The 24330-nt window shown below is 31.4% G+C and overlaps 1 protein-coding gene across 1 annotated transcript; it reads left to right on the top strand.

Annotated features, from left to right (window-relative positions):
* Positions 1-1198: 1198 nt before the first annotated feature.
* LOC127725938 (uncharacterized) lies at positions 1199-15142 on the top strand. Its single transcript, XM_052233244.1, has 4 exons — positions 1199-1255; positions 8594-8786; positions 9845-9946; positions 15048-15142. Exons 1-4 carry the CDS (start codon positions 1199-1201, stop codon positions 15125-15127), a joined length of 432 nt encoding a protein of 143 aa, XP_052089204.1. The 3' UTR covers positions 15128-15142.
* Positions 15143-24330: the final 9188 nt, after the last annotated feature.

Below are 24330 nucleotides of genomic sequence, written 5' to 3'. Positions count from 1 at the left end.
TCCTATACTTTGAATTAAGAGTGGGAGAATGCATAGCATGACACTTGTGCCTTCTTGTTCCTCCTGCCCCGCCTTAACAGATATTGACGAAAATTTAACAGTTTTAAAGTACTTGACGAGGATAGACTAGAAAAAAAGATATGTATGTTCTACATGTTAAAGGGGAGATAATCAAACTTACTTACTTCAATATTGCAAGTGTCCCCTGTAAGCACAACACCTCTTGAAGGTCTTGACAGATATTGGTGAAACTTTACACATTTGAAGGACACTAGCTGAGGATTTACATAAAGGAATGTAATCTTGGTCCACATGCTAAAGGGGAGATAATTTGTATACATAGAGTATCCTTTTTTGAGTTCAACCAGAGTTCAAGTTAAGTCATTATCATATATGGTTTGTGCCTGCTTTTCTAAGAGAATATAAGAAGGAAATTTGCTACCACTGTAGAATGGTTTCAATTCTGCAATATATACTTAATATACCTATACCAAACAGGAAAAACAATAAAAACATAACAGCCTCATCATTTTGACACTTAAAATATACTACAGTTAGAGCATAAACACTAATATACTACAGTTATAGCATAAATACTGTGAGTACATTATCTACAAAAGCTTCTTATAGAGTTTACATTCTACAAGAGAAATATTCAGCAATTTGCATGCAGTAATCATTTCACTATATATATGACAAGATTTACAAGAATCGTGGGCCTACATGTTAAAGGGAGATAATTATACTTATCTAGACATGTGAGTGAACTCACTAAAGGATAGCCCATCCCTACAGATTCGATTATCACTAATTTAACATATTAATTTTGCATGTCCTTTTTGTATCTTGCACCTCTTTTTTTTCTACATCTTTATATAGAAACATCATTTTCCAGCTATATTATTTTCTGTAATATTCTAATAAGTTATATAACATTGAGGTACAATAATTATAATTATATTTGTATTACAGAATATTTATTTGACATACGAATACCCCACAAATGTCCGTCACCAGATGAGGACAGATTTCATCATTGTTCTCCAGTATTGTGTGATATGAAGTACCACGGACATCGTAACTACTTCAACGAGACTAGTAGGCTGTGTACACCATTACCTGACTGTCCTGGTAGTAACGAGAATCCACCAGCTATGGTAAGTACCATGGACATCGTAACTACTTCAACGAGACTAGTATGCTGTGTTCCCCATTACCTGACTGTCCTGGTAGTAACGAGAATCCACCAGCTATGGTAAGTACCATGGACATCGTAACTACTTTAATGAGACTAGTAGGCTGTGTACACCATTACCTGAGTGTCCTGGTAGTAACGAGAATCCACCTGCTATGGTAAGTACCATGGACATCGTAACTACTTCAACGAGATGAGCAGGCTGTGTACACCGTTACCTGACTGTCCTGGTAGTAACAAGAATCCACCAGCTATGGTATAATTCTATTATATCAAAATTATTTTTTCAGTAGTAAAAATGTTACCTTGGTTAAGCAGCCAGTTCCATTTCAGGTTTCAGTGAAAGTGTACATGTCAGGGCCTTTTATAGCTTACTAGACCATATGGGTTTCGCGCATTGTTGAAGTCTATGATTACCTATAACTGCTTACCATTAGTCATTTGGTCTTATTTGCAGTCATACAACATCTCCTTATTACATATGTCATTTAAGATGGAAGCAGGTCTAAAAACAGCTTGACTCCATTCATCTGTCTGAAAAAAGAAATCTTTGGTCAATTTTCTTGGCTTCTATAGAAGGGAATTATTTAATATTTAGTCTGCATCTTGATAATGTTGAGTGGTAGTGAGTATGCAATTTTATCTCTTTCCACTTCCTGATTGCTGATTGTTTGAAATTTTATATCATTGTACAAAGAAAAGTTTTGTCAAAGATTTCTAGGCTCCTATTGAAAGTAATGATTTAATATTTGGTCTGCAGCTTGTTTATTTTGAGTTGCAGTGAGTAAATAATTTTAACATCTGCCGTGTAGCCACTTCCTGTTTGCCAATAGTTTGAAATATCACAACACTCATTGTACAAGGAAATTTTTTGTGAAGACTTTCTTGACTTCAGTTATATTCCAGTATACATGACGTTACCTCAATCATTCACATGCAGCAATGCAGGTCCAGACCCGGTTTCAATAACATTTGGGAAGTGTATGATATATATGTATATAAATAAAAATAAGGAAATGTGGTATGATTGCCAATGAGACAACTATCCACCAAAGTTCAAATGAAATGAAGGTAAGCAATTATAGGCAACAGTACTGCCTTCAACAATGAGAAAAATCCACACCATATAGTCAGCTATAAAAGACTCTGACATGAAAGATATGAAACAATTCAATTGAGAAAACTAATAGCTAGCTAATTTATAACAAAACAATAAATAAAAAACAAATATGACAGACATGAACCAACGACAACCACTGAACAACAGGTTCCTGACTTGGGACAGGCACATATAGAAACTAAAAGTGTTATGTTTTTTCTAGCCTAATCAGACAAATTTTCAAAAGTTTTATTTGCTTTGTAACACTTTTTCTTGGTTAGTGCATGGAAAAGGAATTCTATAATTGAGAATGGAAATGGGGAATGTGTCAAAGAGACAACAATCTGACCAAAGAGCAGAAAAACAGGCTTAGGCCACCGCACGTAGAAAATTCAAAAAATTTGTTTGCCATAAATTTTAAATACCTGAATGTTGAAATGTGTTGGTGATCTAAGAAACAAACTAAACATATATTGTCATGTTGGATATTAGGCATTGTTTATATCATATGTTTTAAAATTCAAACATAAAAAACTGAAAATTCATTCATATTATTGTGGACATTTGATTATTTAAATATCTTATCCTCAGAGAGACACATCAGGCAAAGATTTATTTACCAATCAAAGAATTTGTGATTTGGTCAGGGGAGATCATTTACTGCTTTTAAGTACTGCAAATGTTACTATTTAACAATATTTTGTTCAATATAAAATAAAACAGGTACCACCATTTATTTTGTTACTTCCTTTAAAAAATCTCCTTAATTTGATAAATAATCTTTTTTCGTCCTTTAATTTTTGCTAAAATTCACAAATGATTACTGTAAATTCAGAAATTATTGCGAAAATTTTATTAATGCGAATAATGCGATTGGATGAGTATCGCAATAATAAGAACTTGCATTCTGAATTTCGATACATATATTTGTATCCAGATTTTCTTGAAATCGCAATAATTAATCTCGCATTTTTGTCCATTCTTCAAAAATCGTAAAAATAAATGCACGCAATAATTTATGAATTTACAGTATACTCCATGAATATAATCTGCATTCATTTATATAGAATACCATTTTCTAGAAAATATTTGTGGTGTTCTTTATTTCTAAAAATTAGGTCTTGATCGTAAACTTTTAGCTTTCTTTCAGGAAAATTAAAGAAAATAATTCAAAATTTTATAATTTGATTTTAGTCTCATTTGATTATCTGACTAAGTGAGTTCTAAAAATATATTCAAGTAATAAAATAGCTTCAGAAAGATTTCAAAATGATTTAACATGTTTAAAGTGATTGACAAAAGGACCATTGTGCTTTAAATAAAATGAGAATAATTTGGATGCTTAAGGTACAGCAGTAAAATTTTAATGCATAGCCCAGTTAACATCACATATACAAATTTTTCATCAAGATTTGAAGAATTGATGGCTAGTTTTGATTGGTACATGTAAATAAAAGACCATTGGAATAATTTGCTCAAAGTTACTACTGAATATATTTTAATGTGGTGTGAGTGTGATGCCTTTCGAACACATTGTATTTCATTTAAAATTTTCGGTCCAACAAGATGTTTTCAAATTGATTTTTATGCCTCTGTCGATGTGGAGGGGGCATTTAGTGTTACCCTTGTCCATCTGTATGTCACAAATTGGTTTCTGTTCTCTAACTTTTGTTTGCCTCAACCAAATGCTATGGAACTTATACACACTTCTTATTACCACAAAACACAGATCAAGTTCTGTTTGTGTTGCATCACTTTTACCGTTCTTGAGTTAAGTTCCTTTAAACATTATTTGCAAGTGGGGGCATCATCTACATTTTTATACGCCCGTCAAAATTTTGACTGGACGTATTATGGTATACAAATGTCGTCTGTCTGTCTGTCCGTCTGTCTGTCTGGCGTAAACATGTCGCACCGTAACTTGAGAACGACTTATCCAAATTTCATGAAACTTAACATAGTTGTTTCTTATGATGGTCAAACGATCTGTATACTTTTTGGTGAAAATAAGATTAAAACTTTTTAAGTTACGGGAGTAACTAAAACAGGTGTGTGTTTTTTTCACATATCACGCCGTATCTCATAAACAATTTATGATTATTGCTTAAAACTTTACACACTTCTTAGTTATATTAATCTTAAGATCTGTATACTTTTTGGTGATGATTCAAAATTTTATTTTAGAGATATTGAGTATTTTGTAAAAAAAGGGGAGGGGTTTTTCACATGTCGCGCCGTATCTCAAAAACAATTTATGATTATTGCTTAAAATTTTACACACTTCTTAGTTATATTAATCTTAAGATTTGTGTACTTTTTGGTTTTGATTCAAAATTTTATTTTAGAGATATTGAGTTTTTTGTTAAAAAAAAAAGGGGGGTTTTCGCATGTCGCGCTGTATGTCAGAAACAATTTATGATTATTGCATAAAAATTCACACACAAGAAGACTGGCATATCATGCGCTCATGGCGCAGCTGTTTATTTTGAAATAATGTATCTTGAGTGTTTTGTCACATTGTCTCTATTCTTTCATAGGTTTTTGATATCCAAAGTAATTCCTGTAAGAATGTAGCTAGACCTAAGTTTATGACTAAGGAAGAAAAGAAGCTGTTGTCAGGGAAACACAATTATCATGCTGAATATGAAGAAGTAGATTGGATGACTGAGGTATCTATCTGATGTATAAAAACAATATATTTCTTTGTGTTATCACAATTACCCTTTAGAGAAGAAATTTTACTCATATTGGCAGTTTAACATTAACAAACTATGTATTTTGGTAATTTTGTGGTGAGGTTGTTGTCCCATCATGACATCATCCTTTTATTCCCATAACTGTTAAATAAAAATTAATTGTATGGAGTTTATCAGATTGGTTAACTTGACTCACTCACTCAAAACTGGATAAACTCCTAATGACATGAGTTTGTTGAGTGGTAGAAGGAGTAAGCACAGTAATGAACTCCATAAAAATAACCTTTACTTCTTGATAAAAATGTACAAAAATGAAATTTACAGAGCTATTTCACCTGTGTCACATTTCAAACTTGTTGCATGAATAAATGGGTTCATACATATATAAACATTTTGGTTGCCATGACACTAACCAGTGAAATAAGACTTAACATATATGTCATTTGATTTATGATTTTTACATTGGATGTGACCTTGAGAGGTCATACCGGTGTTATGTTGCCACAGAAATTTCTGGACACGTCCCTTGTGCTTTTGACTGATAACCGAATGTATTTCGTTTAAATACATGGATATTATTGAGTGCAAAATAACATTCCTTATCGCTTGTTATAAATTCATTTCTTCAATGAATACTCATGAAAATATTTTTTAAGAACATAAATAAATAATATGAAAATGTTTTGTCGTGAGAAATATATATATATATGTTGTGTACAAGTTATCATTTTGTACAAATTATAATTTGTACAAAAAAATTGTACAAATTATAATTTGTATTTTGACTTTGTACAAATTGTAATTTGTACAAAAAGTGCTTGTACAAATTACAATTTGTACAAAATTTCACTAAAATTCACTTATAACTTGTACAATAATTTATAGTACGGATTTGTTTATAAAAACAATTGATACACATCATAGAATTTTTGTTCAATGACCATACAATAAACCTCATTTACAAAATACAAAAAAATACCCAGATGGAGACAGGAAATGTAATTGATACATGCACGCCAGTTAATTCTGATAGTACAATAGAAATTGGCCCATGTGACAATTCTAAAAGAATAATAGAAATTGGCCCCAGTGACAATCAGGATGACACTGACATTGAAACAACAATCATACGTGCCAGGAAGCGTGCGCTGTCTGGACAACAGATCCCGGTGCACTACATTTGCGCGCAAAAATCATTACGTCTGCGCGCAGCTTTTGAATTCATTTGCACGCATTTATTTTATAGGTAATCCCAGGTACAGGAAAATACAAATTATTTCTCAAGACCACTCATTTTTTAGAATTCAATATGAAAAATATATAATTTAAACCAACAAATACTTTCAAATCTTGTCATTTATAGTTATATTTATTATGAAATACAACAATTTATAGTCATATTTATTATGAAATCTTTATGTTTACCTGGCTTACCTGTAAAATGAATGTGCCCAAATGTAACCAAAAGCTGCGCGCAAACATAATTTTGTTAATCCCCAAATGGGCACAAATGTAATGCGCCCACAGATCCAAGCCGAATATCTAACCAAGAAAACGAAACGGAAATTATCAGAACTTGCTATGGGGGATCATCATACCAATTCCTCAGCATGATCGTGCCCCAACTGATCCTCGAAATATCTCAGGTGTAATTATTTAATCAGGAGAATTTGGGTATCGCATTGGAACAGCTGTAGAAATTTTAACAGGATATATGTCGAGAAATCAAATTTAAGCTGCTAATGACACACCTTTATTCGCAGCAATGGTTGCTGAGCTTCAACTTTCGCTACATGAACCAGTTAAAAAGCTTTCAAAAATGGTTGTCAGGGGTTTCTTCCTTGTAAATGTAAAGGGGGATGAAGCACGTCTAAATGTAAATGTAAAAAGCAAAAGATGTTGTGCAATTCCTGATGCCGTAATTCACTCGCATGCTCAAACAAATAATACAGAACTATTTTTGTACTTTGTAAATAAGGTTTATTGTGGGGTCATTGAATAAAAAATCTTAAGTGTATCAATGCTTTTTTTTTATAACAAAATTCACACTCTAAATTATTGTACAAGTTATGAGTGAATTTTAGTCAAATTTTGTACAAATTGTAATTTTTACAAGCACTTTTTGTACAAATTACAATTTGTACAAAGTCAAAATACAATTTATAATTTGTACAATTTTTTTTGTACAAATTATGATTTGTACAAAATGATAACTTGTACACAACATATATAAGGAAAAAAAATCATTATATCTATGCACATGTACCGAAAAATTGTGTTTGTGGATGAATATCTCTTATCGCTTGTTATATATTAATTTCATCAATACATATTCATGAAAATATTTTTTTAAGAACATAGATAGATGATATGAAAATGTTTTGTCGTGAGAAATATATATATCAGTAACAAATTATGAATACAGAAAATTTGTGTTACGCATTCTGAAGAATATCTCGAGAACGTTTTGCAATGACAGCGGGAGAAATATGAATGCCTTCTCAAATCAAACCTATTTTTACAGAAGAGAGTCCACCATGCACTTGCACTGCACTATCATTAGAATAGTAGAATAGATTGATGGTATAAATGGATGAAAATTTGTCGGTAGAGTTATTAAGATGATCTGCTATATATATAACTGTTATACAAATATTTATATAATATAACAACAAACCAGATGATACTGATAACAAATGATTATATCACTACAATATAATAATTATTACGGTGAGGTTGAATTCCTTGTTATTTATTCAGGAACTTGTCTCAGAAAAAAAAATATATATCTTTGTACCTTAACCTAACTTTCAGGTATAGAGATATGATTTTTTTTCTGAGACAAGTGCCTGTGACTATCCACCAGAACTTGCGGTCATGCGATGTTCAGTACTTCAGTACTTTGATTTTAAATGCTTTTGCAGAGGAGACTGGCATGTAATCATGGGATACTGTTACCCAACAAAAGTGCCTGTATCTGTAACCCAGGCTGGGAATCGTTGGTTTTACCCAATCAGGAGATAAATAACAGAACAGGACGATTACAGATGTGTAACAAAGGAAGGAAAGGCTATTGGAAACATATCTTAGTGGGAGTTGTATCCTTTATCTGTGGATTTGTAGATCATATTCCTTTGTTGGTTTGGTGAAAAAAATTAAATTGATTAATCCAAAAATTATATTATCACTGTTTAATAAATATAAAAATAAGGAGATGTGGTATGATTTCCAATGAGACAACTATCCACTCATACTAAATAAATGGCTATAAGAGGACACAACATGTTCAGTCTGTGGCTTTGTCTACATTGACCTTTTATACTGTAAACAGCAATCACAGACGAGACACATAGTTGCAGGGAATCGTTTACAATATCAAAGACTTAGTTATGTTTTAAACAGGATTAAATTAATCCTATAAAACAGTGTTAAGACTTGTAAACTCTTGTTTTTGTACTTATTATAAGCTATAGCAGTAAATCAATCCAGATTTATCTTTTGCAATGACCACATATGAATCAGTTTGACTGGCATTTATCTAGGTATTAAAGCATTAAGTCGTTCCTCTGTTTTACTGTAACCTATTTTTCCTTAATACACCAGGCGTTATCAGTGACGATTATTGTCCTACTACATATCTCCAACCATAAACGTAGGAAAGATAAGCAGAAACGTTACAGAGAACTGTCACCAGAGATATCTCCAGTAAAAGCAGGATATTTTCAGTCACTACATGACGACTATGATCCAAAAAATGTGAAAAATGTCAGAAATGTACTGTCCATTGATATTGAAGGTATAATAATATATTACATGTAGAGTACTGTATATTCAGAAATTTATAAGATTGTTTTTCGGTCTGTGCATCCGTTCGTCCTTCCTTCTGTCTGTTCTGCTACAGGTTAAAGTTTTTGGTCAAGGTAGTTTTTGATGAAGTTGAAGTACAAACAACTTGAAACTTAGTACATATATTCCCTATGACATGATCTTTCTAATTTTAATGCCAAATTAGAGTTTTTACCCCAATTTCACGGTCCACTAAACATAGAAAATGATAGTGCAAGTGGGGCATCCGTGTATTATGGACACATTCTTGTTATCTGCAAAATTGTGACTAAAAACCTATGGCAAATATAAAAACTGACATCTTTAATTCTGATAACATTATTTGTAATGTTTGTATACACCGTTCTCTCAAATCTCAATAATTTATCTCACATTTTTCTCCATTCTTCAAAAATCACTAAAATTTCTAAATTTACAGTAAAATGATTACTAAAGTTTTTATTTTTTTAGCATAGGCATATTTGTATAATTTTAAGCATGCAAATAAAAACATTTTCAAGTGCAGAAAATATCATTGCCCAATGGTTATCTGATGACAACAGCTATCAATAAATTTTAGTAGGAATATTTTTTTTCTTTTTTTTTTTTTAAACATTAACAAATTCTTTATTGCACTAGTATCTAGTTGTTAACATGTAGGGATATTCTAACATGTGTACTGACACTGGGTTAATTCACCAATAATCAATCCATTTATAGGAGACAGATTTGTAAAAGCAAATTTGCTTGTTTCTGAATCCTTAATATTTATTTCAATTGTATCATATCATTTTGTGATGATTTATCTGAATAAATATTGTTTAAACTAAAATCAATCCATCATTAAGGTACATAAATGATTTTATTTGACCTCATGTTGAAATGCCAGTTGACTTCACCTTGTTTGACAATGCTTTTTATTTATAAAGATAACACCCTCGCAGCTATTTATGCATATGATGTAAGAATAAGACACCACTTTATTTTAAAGAATTACCATTGTTCAATAAAATGATTTTTTGATTTTAGAAGACTCCTTTGACATGTATGATATTGAAAAGAGAGGAAGAATAAGTCAATTCTTCCACAGGATCTATTACAGGTTAATGCCTTCCAAAAAGGACAACTTTGGTGAGTATCATATAAGTAGAAAATATATAGTTAGTTGTAGAAAATGACATCCTTGGTGAGTATCATAGGTAGATAATATATAGTTAGTTGTAAAAAAGGACAACCTTGGTGAGTATCATAGGTAGAAAATATATAGTTAGTTGTAAAAAAGGACAACCTTGGTGAGTATCATAGGTAGAAAATATATAGTTAGTTGTAGAAAATGACAACCTTGGTGAGTATCATAGGTAGATAATATATAGTTAGTTGTAAAAAAGGACAACCTTGGTGAGTATCATATAAGTATAATATATATATAGTTAGTTGTAAAAAAGGACATCCTTGGTGAGTATCATATAAGTAGAAAGTATATAGTTAGTTGTAAAAAAGGACATCCTTGGTGAGTATCATATAAGTAGAAAATATATATAGTTAGTTGTAAAAAAGGACAACCTTGGTGAGTATCATATAAGTATAATATATATATAGTTAGTTGTAAAAAATGACATCCTTGGTGAGTATCATAGGTAGAAATATATAGTTAGTTGTAAAAAATGACATACTTGGTGAGTATCATAAGTACAAAATATAGTTAGCTGTAAAATATAAGGAAAAGAGGGAAATATCTGTCATAATTGTTAATAGCAACATAAAATTTCCCAAGAATGAAAAGCAAAAAGTTAGTGTCAAACGTGCAAATAAAGCTTCAAATTATTGAAGTTATCAGTAATAAAATTATGTTTTAAGCAGTATTTAAAGCTTCCCTATAAAATTAAAGGGTTATTTCATGTATAATGGTGAATATTATTCCTCATAGAATATATAATGAACTCACAAGCTCGTACAATATAAATATCTATCAGGACAATATTAACCAATATTAATGATTTATATATGAACTGATATAAAATATCTAAAGAGAAATCAAGCAGAAATAAGGGGAAAATGAAGAAATAATTGTGTCTCCTTAAGATTTGATGGGGGAAATATTGTGTCTATCTTTCTATCCTATGTAAGGAGTGAGCCAGCATGTGAAATTTCTAAAATCAACAACTTTGATTATTACAATATAATTGAAAATAAAACACCACCTAACAGCAAAAATGATCATTAATACAAAATCTTAAAAAATGCTACTAGGGACGTCAAACTATGACATATCGGGAAAATATACATTTTTTGACTGATTTTAATTGTTAGCTTGAAAACGCGTACATGAACCCCTCTTTTTAAAAATGACATTTGGCTTGATCATGCATGAAAATTATTTGTACCAATTTTTATGAACAAATCACTGATGGAATTTTTTTTTACATTAGATAAATATACAGCAAAGAATATCATTTTTTTAGCTCACCTGCCCACTTTTCTCATCACTAGGCGTACGTCGTTTGTGGTGGTTGTGGTCATCATCGTCGTCCGTTAACTTTTACAAAAATTTTCCCCTCTAAAACTACTGGACCTAATTTAACCAAACTTGACCACAATCATCATTGGGGTATCCTGTTTAAAAAATATGTCCGACGACCCTGCCTGCCAACTAAGATGGCCAACATGGCTAAAAATAGAACATGGGTAAAATGCAAGTTTTCTCTATTATTTTGGAAACCTTTATAAATAGAGAAAATCTGACAGGAGCAAGATTTTTGAGCTCTACCATTTGTCAATATACGTCAAAACTGTTAGACAACTTCTTATAGGAGTTATTGCCCTTAATTGACAACTTTCCCATTTTTTTTCATTTTTGCCTATTATCTTGAAAACTATAGAAGATAGAGAGAAACCTTAAGTAGGCAAATATGATCAGCAAGACAAGACCTATAAAAAAATCTGATGGTCGAAATTGTCAGTCGACTCCTTACTAGAGTTGTTGCCCTTTGATGACTATTTTTACAAATTTTTTGTGTTTTTGCCTTAAAAATTATAATAGATAGATAGAAACTTAAATAAGCAAAAATGATCAGCAAGACAAGATCTACAATTAAGACAATTTTGAGGAAATCATCCGACATCTCCTTATTGGAGTTATTGCCCTTTAATGAGGATTTTTACCATTTTTTTTTTGCGTTTATGCCTTATATGATAAAAATTAAAATAGACAAATAGATACTTTAAATCACAAAACTGATCAGTAAGGCAAGATCTACTAACAAGTCAAATTTTGCCGATATAGTTAGTAGACTGTCACTCTTTATAGGAGTGATTGCCCTTAAATGAGGATTTTCTTTACCCTCTTTTTTGTTTTGAGCAAAAACTAAGGAAGATAGAGAGAAACTAAACAGACTAAATGATGAGTAATACAAGATCAACATAACAGAGATTTTGTCATGAATTCTATTCTCGTCTACAATGTTAGAGAGTGTCCTTTGTTGAATACTGGTATGCACATAGACCAAGGTGAGCGACACAGGCTCTTTAGAGCCTCTAGTTTTCTAAAATCATGAAAATTTAATAGAAATGAATTATATCCGAAGAATTGATACACAAATGAAGAGGATATTTATGTAAAGAAGATATTCCAAATGTTTTTACAAAAAATAGCCTGTGTTTACCTTAAATTTAGAAACAAAAAAGTTGGGTATGTCTATGCAAAGGATAGAAATGTCAAGGATACCAAAATTTTTAGTAAATGTCTAAAATTACGACCAGATTTATCTCTAAAAGTAGCACATGAAGGTATGTTTTTTATTACGTATCTGAATTGTCTAGGTGAAAAATAGCTTGAATGCAAATTTTTGTCAAGCATTCACTGTTGGATCAAAACTGTATCGTTTTCCCTTAAGGTGACTTTTTGTAGGAGTTATTGCTCTGAAATGTTAGGGGAATTTTGACAAATTTTCAAGTCTTTGCCTATAATCTTGAAAACTATAATAGATAGTAGATGATAGAAACTATAAACATAAAAAATTTGTAAGTTGTTCCACGGAACCCTGTGTCTCGCCTACGATTGCTGCTGTCAGTGTAAAAGTGTCCATTTATCAGTAAAATACAGAATGTTAAAAAAAGATTCAAACTTTCTCTTTAGATGCTATTTCTTGGTCTTGAAGATTAGCTTCTGTCCAAGTTTCATAACAATCCATGACGGTAAATAAACTTATCATGTCAAAAAAATTTAATCCAAGACTATCAGTAAATGTTTACTGTAAAAAAGTCCATCTATCAGAAAAATACTGAAATTGAAAATATATTTTTAAAAGCATGCTTCAGACATTATATCTTAATCATAAAAAAGTTTCATAAAATTCTATGACAAAGTATTTGAAGTGTAACAAACTTTAACCCCAGACTATCTATTTATTAAATGTAAAAAAAAACTAAGTCCATTTATCAGAAAGATACGGAAAAATTAAAATAAATATTTTCAAAATTTTGCTCTGGATACTGTATTTTGGTCATAAACAATCTTCTGTCCAAATTTCTTCAATTTCCATGAGTGTTTGACAAAGTTATTATACCCCACGCAACGAGTTGCGGAGGGTATAATGTTTTTGACCCGTACGTCCGTCTCTCCGTCCGTCCGTCAGTCTGTCAGTCTTGTCAGTCCGTCAGTCTGTCAGTCCGTCAGTCCTATTTCTTGTCATCACAACTCCTCTCAAACCACACAACAAAATTTCACGAAACCTTTTTAGATAACAAGGACATACTATGTAGTTGTGCATATCGACAGGAAATTACTATTCAATTTTTTTTCTAGGAGTTACGCCCCTTTGAACTTATTTACTTTAATGTACTACTGCAACAGTTTGTCATCGCAACTCCTCTCAAACCACACAACAGAATTTCATGAAACCTTTTCAGATAATAAGGACATACTACGTAGATGTGCATATCAACAGGAAATTACGATTCAATTTTTTTTTCCAGGAGTTACGCCCCTTTGAACTTATTTGCCCAATATACTACTGCAACGTTTTGTCATCGCAACTTCTTTCAAACCACACAACAGAATTTCATGAAACCTTTTCAGATAATAAGGACATACTACGTAGATGTGCATATCGACAGGAAATTACGATTCAATTTTTTTTCCAGGGGTTACGCCCCTTTGAACTTATTTGCCCAATATACTACTGCAACCTTTTGTCATCGCAACTTCTCTCAAACCACACAACAGAATTTCATGAAACTGTGTAGATAATAAGAACATACTATGTAGATGTGCATATTGACAGGAAATTATGATTCAATTTTTTTTTCTGATACAATTTTTTTTTCTTACACTTATTTTTTATTTCTCCAATGACAATGTGGGGACGTGGGGTATGTGAGCGCGCTCACTAAGGTTCTTTCATTGATGACTGAAAAACTTTAACCTTAGACTGAATATGAATGTTAACTGTACAAAAAACTAAGTCCATTTATCAGTAAAATACGGAAAAATGAAAAATAAATATTTTCATAATTTTGCTCTGGATACTGTATTTTGGTCATAAACAAGCTTCTGTCCAAATTTCATCTAATTCCATGTAGGTTTGACAACGTTATTGATGTCCAAAAAAACTTTGACCACAGACTGAACCTTAATGTTGTTGTTGCCGACGACGGAATCTAGGATTGCTATGTCTCGCTTTCTCGAAATAAATTTCGTAGGCTCTACAAAAATTATCATCAATCCAAGATTTACAAAAAAGGTAGTACAACTTATAGGAGTTTTTGCCTTTAAAATTACGATTTTTATTCCCCCACCGCTAAGCCAAAGGGGGCATTAAGTGTTACCCTTGACCATCTATCCTTCCTTCCGTCTTTCCTTCTTTCAGTCCGTTTTTCCTTCTGTCCTTCTGTCCGTCCTTCCATCTGTCTTTCCGTCCGTCCGCAATGTATTTTCACCTATTACGAGCAATCTTGAACGGGGGCATTTGTGTCCTCAGACACATTCTTCTTTTATTTGACTTATTTTTTATCAGCAAAACAAGACAAATTTTTTACAGCTGAGCGATTTAGGCTCTGAGGAGCCTCTTGTTTATAGTTACTATCCTAACTTAAACATTAAGAAACAAGAGAGACACATGTTTTTATGTTAGAAAGATACACTCACTAAATATAGTTCTAAATATATTATTATAATTTGCTATTAGAAAATTATACTTGACAACATGAAAATGAAAAGGTTTGTGATTTTCAGATTTTTCAATGGAAGAAATAAATGTAGGAACAACACTGCTGTCACCAGTATCTATGGATGAAGATTATGAACTTGATTGATGTTACCTGAGGTAGGTTATACTATAACTTGATTAATGTTACCTGAGGTAGGTTATACTAAACCTTGATTAATGTTACCTGAGGTAGGTTATACTATAACTTGATTAATGTTACCTGAGGTAGGTTATACTAAACCTTGATTAATGTTACCTGAGGTAGGTTATACTATAACTTGATTAATGTTACCTGAGGTAGGTTATACTTTAACTTGATTAATGTTACCTGAGGTAGGTTATACTAGAACTTGATTAATGTTACCTGAGGTAGGTTATACTATAACTTGATTAATGTTACCTGAGGTAGGTTATACTATAACTTGATTAATGTTACCTGAGGTAGGTTATACTATAACTTTATTAATGTTACCTGAGGTAGGTTATACTATAACTTAATTAATGTTACCTGAGGTAGGTTATACTATAACTTGATTAATGTTACCTGAGGTAGGTTATTCTAAACCTTGATTAATGTTACCCGAGGTAGATTATACTATAACATGATTTATGTTACCTGAGGTAGGTTATACTATAACTTGATTAATGTTACCTGAGGTAGGTTATACTAAACCTTGATTAATGTTACCTGAGGAAGGTTATACTATAACTTGATTAATGTTACCTGAGGTAGATTATACTATAACATGATTTATGTTACCTGAGGAAGGTTATACTATAACTTGATTAATGTTACCTGAGGTAGGTTATTCTAAACCTTGATTAATGTTACCCGAGGTAGATTATACTATAACATGATTTATGTTACCTGAGGTAGGTTATACTATAACTTGATTAATGTTACCTGAGGTAGGTTATTCTAAACCTTGATTAATGTTACCCGAGGTAGGTTATACTATAACTTGATTAATGTTACCTGAGGTAGATTATACTATAACATGATTTATGTTACCCGAGGTAGGTTATACTATAACTTGATTAATGTTACCTGAGGAAGGTTATACTAGAACTTGATAAATGTTACCTGAGGTAGGTTATACTAGAACTTGATTAATGTTTATACTATAACTTGATTAATGTTACCTGAGGTAGGTTATACTATAACTTGATTAATGTTACCTGAGGAAGGTTATACTATAACTTGATTAATGTTACCTGAGGTAGGTTATACTAAAACTTGATTAATGTTACCTGAGGTAGGTTATACTATAACATGATTAATGTTACCTGAGGTAGGTTATACTATAACTTGATTAATGTTACCTCAGGTAGGTTATACTATAACTTGAATAATGTTACCTGAGGAAGGTTATACTATAACTTGATTAATGTTACCTGAGGTAGGTTATACAATAACTTGATTAATGTTACCTGAGGTAGGTTATACTAAAACTTGATTAATGTTACCTGAGGTAGGTTATACTATAACTTGATTAATGTTACCTGAGGTAGGTTATACTATAACTTGATTAATGTTACCTGAGGTAGGTTATACTAGAACTTGATTAATGTTTATACTATAACTTGATTAATGTTACCTGAGGTAGGTTATACAATAACTTGATTAATGTTACCTGAGGTAGGTTATACTATAACTTAATTAATGTTACCTGAGGTAGGTTATTCTAAACCTTGATTAATGTTACCTGAGGTAGGTTATACTATAACTTGATTAATGTTTATACTATAACTTGATTAATGTTACCTGAGGTAGGTTATACAATAACTTGATTAATGTTACCTGAGGTAGGTTATACTATAACTTAATTAATGTTACCTGAGGTAGGTTATTCTAAACCTTGATTAATGTTACCTGAGGTAGGTTATACTATAACTTAATTAATGTTACCTGAGGTAGGTTATACTATAACTTGATTAATGTTACCTGAGGTAGGTTATACAATAACTTGATTAATGTTACCTGAGGTAGGTTATACTATAACATGATTAATGTTACCTGAGGTAGGTTATACTATAACATGATTAATGTTACCCGAGGAAGGTTATACTAGAACTTGATTAATGTTACCTGAGGTAGGTTATACTATAACTTGATTAATGTTACCTGAGGTAGGTTATACTATAACTTGATTAATGTTACCTGAGGTAGGTTATACTATAACTTGATTAATGTTACCTGAGGTAGGTTATACTATAACTTGATTAATGTTACCTGAGGTAGGTTATACTATAACTTGATTAATGTTACCTGAGGTAGGTTATACTATAACTTGATTAATGTTACCCGAGGTAGGTTATACTATAACTTGATTAATGTTACCCGAGGTAGGTTATACTAGAACTTGATTAATGTTACCCGAGGTAGGTTATACTAGAACTTGATTAATGTTACCTGAGGTAGGTTATTCTAAACCTTGATTAATGTTACCTGAGGTAGGTTATACTAGAACTGGATTTATGTTACCCGAGGTAGGTTATACTATAACTTGATTAATGTTACCCGAGGTAGGTTATACTATAACTTGATTAATGTTACCTGAGGAATGTTATACTATAACTTGATTAATGTTACCTGAGGTAGGTTATACTAGAACTTGATTAATGTTACCTCAGGTAGGTTATACTAGAACTTGATTAATGTTTATACTATAACTTGATTAATGTTACCTGAGGTAGGTTATACTAGAACTTGATTAATGTTACCTCAGGTAGGTTATACTAGAACTTGATTAATGTTTATACTATAACTTGATTAATGTTACCTGAGGTAGGTTATACAATAACTTGATTAATGTTACCTGAGGTAGGTTATACTATAACTTAATTAATGTTACCTGAGGTAGGTTATTCTAAACCTTGATTAATGTTACCTGAGGTAGGTTATACAATAACTTGATTAATGTTACCTGAGGTAGGTTATACTATAACTTAATTAATGTTACCTGAGGTAGGTTATTCTAAACCTTGATTAATGTTACCTGAGGTAGGTTATACTATAACTTGATTAATGTTTATACTATAACTTGATTAATGTTACCTGAGGTAGGTTATACAATAACTTGATTAATGTTACCTGAGGTAGGTTATACTATAACTTAATTAATGTTACCTGAGGTAGGTTATTCTAAACCTTGATTAATGTTACCTGAGGTAGGTTATACAATAACTTGATTAATGTTACCTGAGGTAGGTTATACTATAACTGGATTAATGTTACCTGAGGAAGGTTATACTATAACTTAATTAATGTTACCTGAGGTAGGTTATACTATAACTGGATTAATGTTACCTGAGGAAGGTTATACTAAACCTTGATTAATGTTACCTGAGGTAGGTTATACTATAACTTGATTAATGTTACCTGGGGTAGGTTATACTATAACTTGATTAATGTTACCTGAGGTAGGTTATACTATAACTTGATTAATGTTACCTGAGGTAGGTTATACAATAACTTGATTAATGTTACCTGAGGTAGGTTATACTATAACATGATTAATGTTACCTGAGGTAGGTTATACTATAACTTGATTAATGTTACCTGAGGTAGGTTATACTATAACTTAATTAATTTTACCTGAGGTAGGTTATACTATAACTTGATTAATGTTACCTGAGGTAGGTTATACTATAATTTAATAGTGGTGAAGGGCATTTAATGATGATACCAGTGGTAAATGACATTGAATTATAACAATATTCATATTTTCAGTTTATTGTAAATAAATTCAATTTTATAGATATAACATTAATACCCTGTAGTAATAATAGTAGTAGATTTTACATTTCCAGCCTCTGTGTCCACCGGCCATTAGTACATCCCTTCGTTTTCACTGGGTTCATTATAATGTGGATTTTAAAAAATACATGCCAAATTGTGGATTGGAACCATATTTTGAAGTTTACAGAACATGGGCCCCCATGTGTTAGTGTAAGAGGAGAGGGGGCATGTACATTTTGTTTCATGAGTACCTAGCATTACAGTGTTTGACTTCCTTCTAACAGAGAAATTTAACATTTTTTACTTTGTCATAAACCACAGAATAATGAAAAGTGTGATTTTTTTAAATGAGAAATATGTGATGCCTTTAAATATGGAGATATATTAGTAAAGTATGAAAAGTTCTAAACAAAATTATACTTGACACTGTAATTTAGAATTTAGCAGATTTAAAAACAAATAAGAAAATAGAATTGTAACATGTACATGTGTAGTAACATGTTTGTTGGTTATAATAATTTAGAACTTCTTTTCTACTGGTGAAGCAAAGAAACAACAATAATGTTCCTTAGGTTATTGTAAATAAATTATCTCTACGTTTCTAAATGCTTCACAGATGAATAGACTATTTTGAATGACTTAGAATTAGAAAGCACTACATATCTTTTGGTTATTTTTGTCATTGGGTTGCTGTCTCATTGATCTGTACTCCACCACTTTTTCCTTAAATAAAAGTCTAGGAAATATAGAGAAATCTTTTTGAGAAACACTCAGAGGATTGAAATCAAGAACGACATTAAGACTCCTTGTGAGGCCAGGCCCCCTTATTTTAAATAGCGGCTTAAAGAAATAAAATAGATGGTACTGACTTGATCATATAAAAAAATATAGATTCCTAGTCATGAGTTATGGCTGTAAATTGATCTAAACAGGCTCATATGAGTCTTAAAGTTTTTGGTTCTTATGGAATTAATTTGTTTCACCTTAGTTACAGACTGGTAGACTGTGGAATCTACCCCATCAAAATATATGATGTTGATCAAGCAAAATCGTAGGCCATTTTGAATTTTTGAATTTATCCATATATTATTTCTTCGATAATAAACAAAATAAGCAGATGTCTAATTTGAAATTATCCTTTTTATCAATTTTTTTTGTTCTGAAGTGTACATAAAGCCAACAAATGTCTAGTTTTTAGCTCACCTGGCCCAATGGGCCAAGTGAGCTATTTTCATCACTTGGCGTTCGTTGTCGTAGTCGTCGTCCATCGTTCTTTAACTTTTACAAGAATCTTCTCCTCTGAAACTACTAGGCTAAATTTAACCAAACTTGGCCACAATCATCATTAGGGTATCTAGTTTTAAAAAAATGTGTCCGATGACCCCACCTGCCAACCAACATGGCCGCTATGGCTAAAAATAGAACATAGGGGTAAAATGCAGTTTTTGGCCTATATCTCTGAAACTAAAGCATTTAGAGCGAATCTGACATGGGGTAAAAATGTTTATGAGGTTGGGATCTATCCGTCCTGAAATTTTCAGACAAAGCAGACAACCCGTTGATTGGTTGCTGCCCCAGAATTGGTAATTTTAAGGAAATTTTGCAGTTTTTGGTTATTATCTTGAATATTATTATAGATAGAAATAAACTGTAAACAGCAATAATGTTCAGCATTGTAAGATCTACAAATAAGTCAAACATGACAGTATTTGGCTTATATCTCTGAAACTAAAGCATTTAGAGCAAATCTGACGGGGTAAAAATGTTTATCAGGTTGACATCTATCTGCTCTGAAATTTTCAGACGAATCAGACAACGTGTTGTTGGGTTGCTGCCCCTGAATTGGTAAATTTATGGAAATTTTTCAGTTTTTGGCTATTATCCTAAATATTATTATCGATAGAGATAAACTGTAAACAGCAATAATGTTCAGCAAAGTAAGATCTACAAATAAGTCAATATAACCAAAATTGTCAATTGACCCCTGAAGGAGTTTTTGCCCTTTATAGTCCATTTTTCGTAAATTTTTGTAATCTTTTACAAAAATCTTCTCCACTTAATCTACTTGGCCAAATAGAATTAAACTCAGCCATAATTTTTAATAGGGTATTTTGATTGAAAAATATATCTGTTGACCCTGTCATAAAACCAGCATGGCCACCATGGCTAAAAATCGAACATAGGGGTTTACTACAGAAGTTTAAGGGAAAAGTTTGCTATAGAAGTCTAAGGGAAAATTGTAAAAAAAACAATTTCAAATGGTCACAACTTGAAAACTAATTTGAATAATGATAAGGGGTCTTCAGTAACTATTGTAACACTACAATGGGATTACCTGCTTTTAATTTAACTACTGGGCCAAATTAAACCAAACTTGGCCTCAATCATTATTAGGGTATCTAATACTATTAATTATGATTTTAACCTTATTTTACATGATTTGGAAAACAACAGTAGATACAGATGAGCCTCTAGTTATGTTTGAACATTTATCGATGAAGTCATACTATACTTGTAAGATTCCAAAGACTGAAACAATGCTTCAGCGATTTTTCTATTTACATGATTTTTACTCCAAAATATGGTCTTGAATTGAATATCTGTTAGTTTTGTATTCGAATGGAGATAACTGTAATGTATTTTAAGCTTGGCCTATATATGTAAGCAAATATCCGTTTACCTAGCTTTGCTAAGTAAACTCTATATGAGACAGTTAAACCTACGTTTTACATAGGCCAAGCTTAAAATACAATACAGTTGCATTGTATCTCCTAAATTTCACATGGAATGAGAAATTTCCTTTATAAAAAAATTCAAAAGTGTGAAATGCAACAAGCTTCTGCCAAGTATTTACAGCTTTTCATTTATCTAATCATTTGATATTAAATATGTCATGCATTTGCTAAAACCAATCCATTGTAACAGTCCATTGAGCAAATTATCAATGGGCTTCATGATTGGATGATATATGTTTAAATCAAAATACATGCCATTGAATAACTGTAAATTAAACTTCTTGCTATTGCTGCAGGTGCATTTGACAGATTGAGTCATCTGTAGCTTTATAATGCACAAGTAATAGTGTTCATAATCAGATGTTTTACCCCTGTAATATAGCGATTGACATTTAAAGTAAATTGTCAGAAATTTGCCAATAGAATTAAGCCATGTATGAACAGGGAGATTTAATATCCTACTCCACAAAGAAAATCTCTTGATATGTACAAAGTTTTGACAAATTGATTTGTTTGTGTTAGAACTATTTGCTCTGAAAATAAAACATGTCTTTGATAGTGCAGCCGGTTGTAGATTTAATAATGTGGTAAAAAGTAAAATTACAAAAATACCAAACTCCGAGGAAAATTCTAAACGCCTAAGTAAATGGCAAATTCAATAGCTCAAACACATCAAACGAATGGATAACAACTGTCATATTCCTGACTTGGTACAGGCATTTATTGATAGATTAACATTATCTTTTTAAGAATTAAAGAATTATTTATTTTTACAAAATTTTGGAGGTCAAATAAGTGTTTTTTTTGTAGATAAAATTCAGTTTTTAAGTTGTTAATTTATTTAAACAGTATAAACTAATTACTTTCAGATTGGTGTATATTTATATACTAAATAATCTAAGTGAATGCACTATTATTATTATTATTATTATTATTATTAATATCAAATTTTTTAATTTATTCCATATATCTTATATTGTTATACTGCATATGCTAATTTAAGAATTTCTTTTGCTTTATAATATGCAACTTGATAAAGAATATGTGAATCCCTGTTAATTCGTGAAGAAAATAAAATATTAAAACGATAAATGAAACTAAAAAAAGAGATAACAAAATCTAGATTGAAATCAGCACATCCATTAGATTTGCCAATGATGACCCATAATGAATTTTTGAGTTGGGTTAATAAAAAGTACATTTTAAATAAATGATTTATTACTTTGACATATATTTTTTTCTGCCCATTAAATTGTGGTTACAATTTGAGATTGAATAATTAGATTCCTGAAAACTTAAATGGGTTTTCCATTTGATAAAAGGGAACGGGGCTATTACTACGATTATCATAACTTCCTGTAGAATCATTGTGATCATTAATTTATTCGAGAAGGAAACACTTTCTCCGACAAACATCTTTGTCTTGTAAATGTTCAGGATATTACAGTTAATAACCGATTCACAGCGGAGATTCCTAGTCTCCTGGGTGTTTGTAATCACCATTCATCGCTGACTAGCCAGGTACATCGTCCCAATATGCTAAGTTTCCTCTGTTAATTGTTTACCTATGTTTTGAGTCCATTATCCAAATGGAAATCAGGTAATTTATAAAATAGAACATCCTGTTATTTCTTGTAACGCGTCTTCAAAACCTTTAAAAGAAATATTGATTTAAAAATTCTTTATTTGTTCATTAAAATAAAGAGAAGATTTCTCTTGTCTCTGTTGATGATCAGGTACTGATTGTTAATTTCAAAGGTGTCTTGTATTCTTTGCATAATGGCAGAATTGCTTCTTGTCAGTGAGCTCATAAGATGGTGCGTAAAGTTTAGAAAAGGGATGAAAGCATTTAAGGTCATAAAACTATTGAATCAGTTCAAATTAATTTTACTTTTTATTCTAGTGACTAAGATGATAAAAACAACAAGTTGTGTTAAGATTGTCTATTTTATTGACTCTTTGTCGTAATGGACATTAAAGTTTAAAATGATGGAAAATGTTTGATTTTAATCTTTTAATACAAGTTGTAAAAGTTGTACAGTGTATAAAGTTCAATGTAAAATTTCTGTTGTGAAGAACAGTCTCTTCTCTTATTAACTATATGTTTGAGTTTCGTATCTTAGAAAAAGAATGAAAAGTAAGGGGCTTAAAATCATGGTGTTGGTTTTCTCTTTTGAAGTGTTTCAAATTTTGTCATGCTGGGGCCTTTAATAGCTTACAGTATGGTTATTGCTCATTGTAAAAAGCTGTACATTGACTTGTTTTTGTTTACATCCTCGTCCTTTGGTCTCTGGCTGATAGTTGTATCATTGGCAATCATACCACATCATCTTATTTTCTGTTTATATGAACAACAAGGAATACATCTAATTTCATAAAAAAATCCTTAAAGAGATATAGGAAGATGTGGTATGAGTGCCAATGAGACAACTCTCCATCCAAGTTACAATTTATAAATGTAAACCATTATAGGTCAAGGTACGGCCTTCAACACGGAGCATTGGCTCACACCGAACAGTAAGCTATAAAGGGCTCCAAAAAATTACTATTGTAAAACCATTCAAACGGAAAAACCAACGGTCTGATCTATATAAAAACGAGAAACGAGAAACACATATGAACTACATAAACAGACGACAACTACTGTAATCAGATTCTTGACTTAGGACAGGTGCAAACATTTGCAGGGTTACATTCAGCTGTGGTGTAATCATCTATCTGAGTTCCAGATTCCCCCCCCCCCCCCCCCCCAAGAAAAAAAAAAAAAGAACACAAAACAAAACAAAACAAAAATAAAAAAACAGTGGTCACCACACACTTTATAAGTGACAA

This window comes from Mytilus californianus, unplaced genomic scaffold (genome assembly GCF_021869535.1).
Source record: "Mytilus californianus isolate M0D057914Y unplaced genomic scaffold, xbMytCali1.0.p SCAF_15, whole genome shotgun sequence".
NCBI classification, from domain to species: Eukaryota; Metazoa; Mollusca; class Bivalvia; order Mytilida; family Mytilidae; genus Mytilus; species Mytilus californianus.
The sequence above is the reverse complement of the archived record's forward strand: the minus strand, read 5'-3'. Positions and strand labels throughout refer to the sequence as shown.